Source organism: Lolium rigidum, chromosome 1 (genome assembly GCF_022539505.1).
Source record: "Lolium rigidum isolate FL_2022 chromosome 1, APGP_CSIRO_Lrig_0.1, whole genome shotgun sequence".
Taxonomy (NCBI): Eukaryota; Viridiplantae; Streptophyta; class Magnoliopsida; order Poales; family Poaceae; genus Lolium; species Lolium rigidum.
This window is the reverse complement of record NC_061508.1, coordinates 155124371-155135091: the sequence shown is the minus strand read 5'-3', so window position 1 is coordinate 155135091 and position 10721 is coordinate 155124371. Positions and strand designations below refer to the sequence as shown.

The window sequence follows — 10721 nt, the reverse complement described above, 5'->3', positions numbered from 1 at the left end:
GATGTGCATGAAATTCAAATTCATATCCATATGCACATATTTGCGTGGATTTTATCCTATGTGTTGTAGTTGCACTAACTACTCGGACCCAATTAGTTTGGGGACCACTTTGTACTTGATTTTTGTCTTAGGTACATTGGAGATGCATTGGATGCTCATCTCACTCATGAAGAAGTGAAGAACAAGTAACTATTGGAGATGAGCTATGATGTTATGACAAACTCATATCTACTACATCACACCATTGCATCCGGGTAACAAAGTATCAATCTACTCCATGCATGCTTACCTTGTATCCAACCATGGGGTTATCTTTGGCATGAGTTGTTGCTTGAAAATGTGATGGTCTTGCAAATTTTGATTCTTCCATTTGGTGATACTTGTTCGCCTTTCTCAAAGCATCTCAACTATCTCCTTCCCTTGGTAATTGTTGTGATGTCTTTGATGTGTTTGTGGTTGAAGTTCTTCAATATACAATAAGATAAACATGAGCCTTTGGCTGTGCTATAAAGCAAAAATCTCATTGGTATATTGTATCACTTCAACTTGGATATCTTGCTCTAGTTATTTTGTGTCTATCTTATGTGTACATGTTTCTTTGTGGATAAATATCTTCGTGATGTTGTCCCCACTTAGAGAAACTTATATACAAGAGATTTTACACATATTATTTTGATATCCCTCTTTGCGGGAGTCCATCCTTTATCCTTATTTGACTTTTTAATGGCTCCACAAAGAACTTGGTTATGAGAGCTCGTGTTATTCTATTTGCATCTTCACGCACTCATATTTGATTTTGGCACAAGCTTCGATTTTACTTGCTTCTTATTAAGCTTGTGTTTCTTTTTGATCTTCATTTGATATCCTAAGTGAATCTCATGTTCTATGGCTATGCTTAGCAATCTCATTCATTGAAGACTATAGTGATGCTCAATGCTCATCCTTGTATTAGTCTAATAATATTCTTTGTCATGTCTCCCACACATCCATTTGGTTGAGCCTTATCTTATATTGTCTCTTACTTGATGCTCAACCATTTGTTATGCCAAGTGATGCTTAATCTCTTCTATGATCTCTTGCAAATGTCTGTTTTTTAAATGGCAATGAGGGAGCGTGGATTTCATGTTATGCACATTGTATTCAAATATAATATTCTAACATGTGCATGTACCTTGGGGAGCTTCTTCATTCTATTTAAAATACTCATTTGTGACTATCATAATAGCTTTAACTTGATTCGATGGTTCATTGGATTGCTTGCTTCATTTTTTGAAGCTTTCTCACCTTCATATCCTCTTGCAATCTTTGATCCTTAATATAGTTGGATTCCCTCCGAGTATTCGTACTTTATGCAGAAACTCTCACTATATTGGCCTTCCGAACCTTTCATCCATTTCGGCAATCGATGCCAATGGGGGAGAAGTTTGGAGGGTTTAAGAGAATTGCTTTTGTTGGTTCTGAAGCATTTGCCTTTCATGCCTTGCATTTGTTGCTTTGCATGGTTGAATGTTTAGAGGATACTCCGCTAGGCTTTAACTGCCGATATATGTAATGAAATTCAAGTTCATTCACACATGCATATATTATGGGGGAGTTTGTTCTAAATATTCAACGTGGGTTGTTCGCTAAATTCCTTATGTAAACCCTCTCAAAGAGATTGTCATCAATTACCAAAATGGGGGTGATTGAAAGGACATGTAGCCCCCATGTGTGGTTTTGGTAATTGATGACAATCCCTATGGACTAATGGTTGTATTGAGAATCAATCTTAGGACATGTCCATAGCCATATGTTGGTCTCAAGGTTGCAAGATGAAGAAGATCGAGTACAATGAAGAAGACGGATGAAGACTGTATCAGAGAGAGACGAAGACAGTGTATAAGATGAAGAGGGATGAAGACGGCGTAGAAGATGGATGAAGATGGTGACGACGTAGAAGATGGACGAAGACGGTGGCATGCGTACAATATGGATGAAGACGGTGGCGTGTATGTTGGAAGAAGATGGTGGCATGTACAATGATGAAGAGGGTGAAGACGGAGCTTGCCGACTCGAGTGGAACACGCAAGGACAAGGTTCGTGCTCGATAGGATAGTGGGTCGCATCATCGGAGAGAGCTCAAACCTTGCATGCATAGCATTGTTTTTCTTGGTTGTTCTTGGTTCTTATCCATGAGATGTTCGAGAACTTGTGTTCATTCTCATGACAAGCTCTAGCTCATCGAAAACGGATTCCGTATGCATCGCATGTTGCATGTTCGAGGGTGATGATTTTCCCGATTTACCATATTGAGAGGTTACACATCTATGACCATAAGAAAATCATCCACCACCCATTTGCATGTTTTCACCATGTGTGGAGGTAGCTCTTGTCGTCCTCTTTCTAGTAAAATTGGTTTCACCTCATTTGGATCTTCCTAGCTCAAGTTATTGCTAGTACCGCGTGCAGTACCGGCCCAGTACCGGCATGGGTTCTGTGAGGAAATAAGGCCCAGCCAGTACCGGACCGGTACTGGTCCCGGTAGTACCGGCCCGACTTCTTCCACCCCTGCTGCTTTGGCTTCTCCCCAGCTTGGGCCGCCTCCCACCACCGCACCAGCCCACCTGGGCCGCACCCTGCTCCACCGGCCCAGCTCTCCACTTCCCAGCTCTTGCCTTGGGCCACCGCCCGACCCAGCTCGCCGCCGGCCTGCCCAACACGCTGGCACGCGCTCATGCGGGAAGCCGCTCGCCCGTTGATGCTCGCTCATGCGGGCGTTGACCGCCTCGATGCCAGCGCCCTTCCCGCCCGCTCGCTGCTGCACGATCCAGCGCTGGATCCGTGCAAGGCCGCCCGTTCAATTCACGCGCTCGCCTGCTGCTGCCTGGACCCACGCCCCTGCGCTGCATGTGCTGCTGCTAGCCACGCTGCTCTGCTTAGCTTTCTCTTTCTCTCTTTTGCAGTTTGGATCTAGTTGTTTGGCACAAGCGGTAGTACCGCTCTGTCCAGCGGTACTACCGGTTTGGGCCAACTTTTTTCCTATTTTTGCACAGTTTTGGGCGCGAACGGTAGTACCGCTTCGACAAGCGGTAGTACCGCTTCAGACGCGAATCTAACCGTTTTTGAGCCCCAACAGTCATATTTCTAGGCCCCCTATATATACCTCTCCCCCACCTCCCTCCACACTAGTTCTTCCCACCTACTCTCTCTCCTCCATTGTTGATCTTGAAGAGCTTGATTCTCCTCTTGACCCCCCACTATTTCTTGCATCTTTTTGGGGGAAATGAGAGAGGAGATCTAGATCTAGTGTTTCACCAAGTGAATCCCCCTCCTAGTGAGGGGATCTTGCTATATCTAGATCTTGGAGTAATTTGGTGTTCCTCCTCCTATTTTGTTCTTCCTCCCTTATTCCCCCAATAGCTTTTGTAGCTTTGTTGGAATTTGGGAGATAATAACTTGGACATCTTAGTGGTGTTCTTAACCATTGCATTATGTGTATCGGTTTGAGTTCTCTTCGGGGTTTCGGTCTCGTAGAGGGCTTGTTGTCCTTAGTGGTGTTGTTGCCTTCGTGGCCTTGTCGCCTTTGTGGCGTGGTAGCTTTTGTGGCCTTGTCGCCTTTGTGGCGTTATTGCCTTTGTGGTGTGGTAGCCTTAGTGGCGTTGTTGCCTTTGTGGAGTGTGGTAGCCTTTGTGGTTTTGGAGCCGGTTGTGGCGCATTGGAGTCTTTGTGGTCTTGTTGCCGGTGTGGCGTGTTGTAGTATTTGTGGCCTTGTACTTGAGAGTCTCCGTGTTGTGGAGTTGCCTCAAGTTTGATACTTGGGTGTTTGCCCCAAGGTTGTATGGGTTCGGTGACCACCCTCAAGGTTCCTTAGTGGATCGAGGCTTTCCCTTTGGTAGAAAGGCTCGAGGAGAATACGATGGCCCTAGCGGCTCATTGGAGTGCCTCGTGCCTCCACACCGCTCCAACGGAGACGTAGCACCCTTGGGTGTGAACTTCGGGATACATCGTCGTCTCCTCGTGCACCGGTTACTTCTCAACCCGAGCTCCTTTACCTATGCTCTTTACATTGTAATATTCGTCATGCTTGATGTTCTATATCCATTTTGTTATCACCTTGTTGCTCATCGTCGCGTAGGTGTCGTTGGCGCGGAATAAATCCTCCGCCGCCGTAAGAATTGCCCCGGTGACAATCCAGGGCCTAATCTAGTAGTTTAGGTATCAAATTAACGAATGTAGCTCGATCGGAGCCGTATTTTGGCTAGTTATATGTAAATTGTTGACGAATATAGCTCGATCGAAGAGTTCAATTCCGCAAGATCATCGCAGCAAATTTCTCGTGACGTTTGATTTTCGTTTTCAGTTCGCGAGTTCGGTTTCTAATCTGCGCCGTCACTAAAACAATCAAAACTGAATAGTTCGGGAGACCGAATTCTGCGTTTTCGGTTCGGACGAATACGGCTCTGCTAGACTAGCTGGTAGTAAATGCAAGACGCGATGCATCTGTTGTTCATGCATGTACAAATACAGTATATATAGTAGATGCAAGAACGTATATCCTGTAGTACCTTTGCTTATACTATAGTTGAATAAAAGTATACGGCCGTACCATACTAGCACGTATTTGAACAAGGTTAGTAAGCTAAGCACGTGCTCTAATCTTTTCCCTTTTTGCTCATGTTTTCTAGTTTGTTTCTTTTTTTACTTATTTTATGAGGTAATATGAATTTTTATTTTGTGTAATGTGTGAATGTTTTTTCAAATCTTGTGAAAATTATTTTGTACTACATGAGTATATTTTCTGTCATATGAACACTTTAGAAACTCGCGAGCAAGTTTTTGAACTATAAAAACTTATTTTGAGCCTCGCTTAAGGCATCACAAACAAAATTTTGAACTGTAGGAACATTTTTAAGGCTCATGAACATTTTTGAAACCTCACAAATTTTTGAAGTGTACGGCCATTTTAAATCCGCTAACAATTCATTAACCTCGCGAACTGTTTTGAGCCATAAGAACATTTTTAAGACTCGTGGACATTTTCAAAACCTCGTGTTTTTTTAAACTATATGAACATATTTTTGGATCTTGTGAACAATTTTTTTCAACCGTACAAATATGTTTAAGACCCGGGATTTTTTTTTGATACCCCACGATTTTCTTTTTGAATTGTATGAATATATTTAATCTCTTAAGCAATTCTTTCAACCTCGCAAATTGCTTCATTAACCGTACGAACATTTTTGAGTCTTGTGAACTTTTTTGAAACCTCACCTCTTTTGAATTGAATGCACATTTTTTAATACCCTGAACAATTTTTAAGTATCGTTGACAATTTTTTGAACCTCACAAGATTTTTTTTGATTGTACAAACATTTTTAAAGTACGCGAAAATATTTTAATCCTTGATATTTTTTTAAGTGTACATATGTTTTCTGAATTTCGCGAGCAATTTTTTAAACCTTATTTTTTGTTTGAACTGTACGAACAATTTTTGAACTATACGAGCATATTTAGTCTTTCTATTTTTTGAAACCTTTTCCTATTTTTTTGCTGTACGACCATTTTTTAACTATGCAAATATTTACGCATTACAATATTGTGGTAAATATTGTGGTTCGCATGATGATTATTGAAATGCTCTATCCCCGTTAGAGAAAAATAGCTGGATTGTACGAAAATAGTTCATTTTATTATCTGTGCCTATATGTGCTTATTATCCTACGTAAAACGCTCCAAGTGAGAAATTCATAAGAAGCGTGCAAGCAAAATAGACAGGCACGATCGAATCAGTAAACAGGCACGATCGATTCAGTAAATAGTAGAAATAGAAACGTCTCAGCGAAATAGACAAACGCAGTCGAAGCCGAAGCAGTAAACAGAAGCAGACGAGCGAACCGTAAATGGGCCGAGCCCAGATAAAGGTGCGCGCAGTGTTCATAGCAGACGCTTTTAGCGTCAAATAGGAGCGCCCGTTTCGCAGCCGATTTGGTTACGGACATTCCCCTCGACAGCAACAAGAGCCCTAGAGGGCGGCGGCGGCGGCGGCGACGACGACGACGACGGTAAAGGCAACGGCGGCAGCCACTGCCACGAACAGCAGCGACGTCCGGCGGGTCAGAAGACGCGGGATCGCGGAGGACCGCGGACGCGTGCGGGGAGGTCATAGGTGCGGCCTGTGGCCCGTCAGCACCAATCGCCACCACCAGGAGGCAAACTGCCGCTACTCCGGCGGCTAGCAAGAGTGAGTGCCCTCTTCCAGTGTTCTTCTCCAGTTCTTTAAGCATAATGATTTCGGTAATTTCTGAATAAGGTTATTGTTCAATTTTGTAGTGAGCAAGCGAGCTAAGATGCCAGGGCCGGAGGCAGGGACAACTGTTGTGGGTTCTACTGCCGTCCAGTTCAGAGTAGACTATGAACAAGCGAAGCAGCTTCCCATCGGCGAGTCTGTCGACTCTGACGTCATCCCCGCAGGGGGACACCTGTGGAGAATTGAGTTCTGTCCTCGTGGTGGGAGCTATGATGACAATGAGTATGTTTCTATCCACTTTTCGCTCATGAGCAAAAACAGAAATGTCAAGGCCATCTATGAGGCCTTCCTGTTGGACAGGGACGGCAAACCATCTTCCATGCCGACAGGAAGGGCACTTAAATCCTTTGTAAACATAGGTCCTGACCTCATAGCTAGCTGGGGATTTGATATTGCGGAAAGGAATCTTGTGGAGACAAATTATGTAATAGATGGACACGTCACATTTATGTGCACCATCATGGTCATCCATGACAGCCTTGTTCCTGTGCCACCTTCAGATATTGGGACCCATCTTGGCAGCCTGCTACATCACACTGACGGAACAGATGTGTCATTCATCATCGACGGTGAGACATTCCATGCGCATCGAGCAGTGCTTGCTGCCCGCTCACCGGTCTTCAAAGCGGAACTCTTTGGCTCCATGGCCGAAGCTACAATGTCATGCATCACTCTACAAGACATCACACCTTCAACATTCAAAGTTATGCTTCGGTTCATTTACACGGATGACTTGCCTTTAGAAGAGGAGCTTGCGGACTCTCCCATTGAGATGTTTCAGAACCTACTTGCTGCAGCCGATCGGTATGCACTTGACAGGCTGAAGTTTATTTGTGCCCAGAGGTTATTGGATGAGGTGTCGGTTGAAACAGTGGCAACGATCTTAGCTTGCGCGGAAACCTACAACTGTCCTTCTTTGAAGAACAAGTGCATTGAATTCTTTGTGGTGGAGGAGAATTTCAAGGAGGCCATGTTCACTGAAGCTTATGGATTGCTGGTTCTGAAATTCCCGTCGCTTACTGCTGAGCTCAGAAAGAGGGTTAGGACATAACATGGTGAGATTCATACTGAAGGTGTTCAAGCATAGCTCTAGCTGCTGTGGTGTTTTGAAGCACTGGTGAGTCATGTTTCCAAGCATATTGTATGTGGTAATCTGGAGACTGATCGCTAAACTCATCTTACGCCAGAATGTTTGATGTTGCAGTATTGTGCTCAGTTGCTATAAATGAGGTAAGGTGGAGGATATTGTCGGACACTCCGATATGGAGTTCGGGGTGCTGTTCTAAATTAGCATCTGTCCGTGTTTTTGTTTCTGTTCATTTGGACATGTTCTGTCCCGTGTTGAAGCTTTGAAGATGTTTACTTTTGCCGTGCTGGTGTACAATCTAGCTATCTGTTGTATTATCTTCATGAGTACTATATGACCAATGCTATCTGTAGTATTATCTTCAAGAGTACTATATTACCAATGCAACCATGCCGGGTGTTAGCTTCATGAGTATCATATCACCAATGCAAGCATGTTGGGGCTCAGGACATCTGAGTGCTTATGTTTTAATGCCAAGTTAGCTATGCTATCTGCATACTTTCAGCAATTTTGGAAAATGAAAATTGGTTTGGCATCGATTTTAAATCTGTATAACCAGGATAGGTTAATGCTTGAGGAGTTTTTCTCACTTTGCTATGACTATTGTAAATTTTAATCCGGAATCTCAGCAGTTTATCTCTACTCTTTTGTTGAACTGAGCTGGGCTCCGTGGTAGAAGTGTTTCGATCGTCATGCAACGTTAGACGTTAGATATTGCTTCTGCTGGACGAGGGGTTAGCTATAGGTCTGTTCTTACAAGTTACAAGGATACGTTCCTTGTTCTTGTTAGTTTTCTATCTTTTCTTCGTCACTAATGGATATGACTTGACGAGTCTTCTGTTGAGTACATTTGAGAAACCTGTGCGCGTGGTTCTAGAAAGCGCCAGAGTAGAAGAACAGTTTTTGTTTCCTTGGCAACCGCACTTTTGGAGGATAGGAAGTACTTTTATTTGTTTGAGCTCGGGCCAACAAGGATAGGATCAACAGCTATACGCCTTCTGACATTATTGATAGAGAGATCTCTAATACAAGGTTATAAAGAGGGATCTCGGCGAGTTCTAGACAAGAAACTCGACGAGATGAGAAATCTAGGGTTTTAGCTATTTGGTGTATAGCTTCGATGGTGGAGTCTCGTCTTGTTCTGCCGTGTCCTTTTTCTTTATATAGGGGTAGGTCTTGAGAGTCATCCTACAGTACATGGAGTCCTCTGTCTTGTACCAGACCTGTCAAGGCCACCTTTCATACCTTCCTGATGGAAAGGAATGGTTAACCATGTGCTACAGCCACAAGAAGCATAGGACTGTACAAAATCAATAGAGATAAAGTGACTCCTTGGGTTTTAGGAGGTTTGTCAGAAGAAATTCCTTGGAGAAAAGGTAAACTCGATTATAAGCTAGAACAAATCTGTGGGCCGGGTTTCTAGGAGATGCTGGTGGGAAGAAGCTACTCGCATAAGTTGCTGGCGTTCAAAATATTTGCCCAAACATGAATGTATTTAGACATGTTTTAGTATGTAGATACATCCATTTTTAGGCAATTATTTCGAACTGGAGGGAGTCGTAGAGATACACGTCACATTTGTATGCACTATCATGGTCCTCGATGATAGCTCTATTCCCGTGCCGCCTTCAGATATCGGAACTCATCTTGGCCGCCTCCTAGATCACACTGATGGGACAGATGTGCATTTATCATTGACGCTGGCACATTTTGCGCTCATCGAGCGGTGCTCGCCGCCCACTCACCCCGGTCTGCAGAGCGGAGCGCTTTGGTTCCATGGCTGAGGCTGCGATTCCTTCCATCACGCTGCATGACATAGCGTCTGCAACATTCAAAGTTATGCTTCGGTTTCTGTACACGGATGTCTTGCCTGGAGATAACGAGCTTGGGCGCTCTCCTGTTGCGATGTTTCAGGATCTACTTGCGGCGGCCAACCGTTATGCGCTGGACCGTCTGAAGCTTATGTGTGCTGACAAGCCATGAGATAAATTTACGGTACAACCTTAGCGTGCGCTGACACTTAAAGCTGTCCAGAGTTGAAAGGTAAGTGCTTTGACTTCTTTGAGGTGGAGAAAAACTTCAAAAAAGCCGTGTTCACTGGACCTGACATAGCACGATGCATATATATATGCATAGTTTAGGCTTCCAACCATTGCTTTTGTATGTCATGTCCTGAAGCTGGGTTGTACTTAATACCTTTGCGATGTTTAGTTTTGCTATGCTAATGTATAGTTCACAAGATTGTAGTACCTAGCTATCTAGTCTTGGCCTCATGAGATATGATCAGTATAAGCAATTTGTTTCTACTATTTAATCATCTGAGAAACCAGCGGGCCCAGATGTGTGACCACAAGATAACACTGAATCACCTCAAAATGCAAGACACCCCTTCATACATCTTTGTCTTCCTGACATGTTTTTTTTTTTTTTTTTTTTTTTTTGCATTGATTGAGGGCATGACCTCTCTGATACGTAATGTAATGGGTTTCTTGTTAAATGTGATTAGCTTCTTTGAATCGTAGCAATTTGAATGTTTATGCTTGCAGGTGGAAGAGCCGAGTAGGATTTGAACATTTCTTGCTTGTACCAAATTAGTTTTCAAACTTTTAGCAGCTTTGATTATTTGTAAATGTAAAATCAAATTTCTTCTCCTTAATTTGTGTCTTAAAACATTTTTTTTTGAGAAATTTCATACTGCGGGTTGAGTTGTTCAGTTGCTGTAACTTTCTTGTTAAATGTGTCTTCTTCGAATCCTAGCAATATGGATGCTTATGCTTTCAAGTGGAAGAATCAACTAGGCAGTGAAAATTTATTGCTTGTACCAAATTTGTTTTAAGATTTTAGAAGATTCGAGAATGTTTGGATGTAACATCCAATTTTATGTCCGCAGTTTCTGTGTTTCAAAAAAGTGTCATGTTGTTGAGTTATTCAGGTGTTCTAAATTGAATTCCTGACATGCATAGTATTCTGAATCTGCTGAAGGTCCTCACCAGCCATATGGAAGAGCAAAGAAAAGCAAATACTCTTCTACTCCTTCCGTCTAAAAATAGGTGTCTCATATCTAGATACTGATAAATGAAACATCACTCTTGGGGACGGGAAGAAAACTCCTTTTTGGCATGCACCTTGGCTAGACGGAACAAAACCCATAGATGTGGCACCATTAATTTACGAGAGCTCCAAGAGAAAGAATTGGAAGGTGGCGCAAGCTCTTCACCAAGATGCTTGGATTGCCAAGATTGACCTACAACGCACCTTCTCCTTAGACCATTTCATGCAATTTGTGGACCTATGGACGCGGCTTACTACCATACATCTCAACCCCGGGGTGAGCGATGAGATTTCTTG

The 10721-nt window shown here is 43.1% G+C and overlaps 1 protein-coding gene across 2 annotated transcripts; it reads left to right on the top strand.

Annotated features, from left to right (window-relative positions):
• The first annotated feature begins 6117 nt into the window (after positions 1–6117).
• LOC124682608 (BTB/POZ and MATH domain-containing protein 1-like) lies at positions 6118–7651 on the top strand. Of its 2 annotated transcripts, XR_006996348.1 has the most exons (3): positions 6118–6220; positions 6310–7403; positions 7491–7651. XR_006996348.1 is itself a non-coding variant. In XM_047217260.1 (2 exons), coding segments are annotated over exons 1-2 (1029 nt in total). In that variant the 5' UTR covers positions 6118–6219; the 3' UTR covers positions 7338–7651. The 2 variants fall into 2 exon arrangements, 1 of the variants encoding a protein (XP_047073216.1); XM_047217260.1 differs by having other exon boundaries at positions 6310–7651.
• The last annotated feature ends 3070 nt before the right edge of the window (positions 7652–10721 follow it).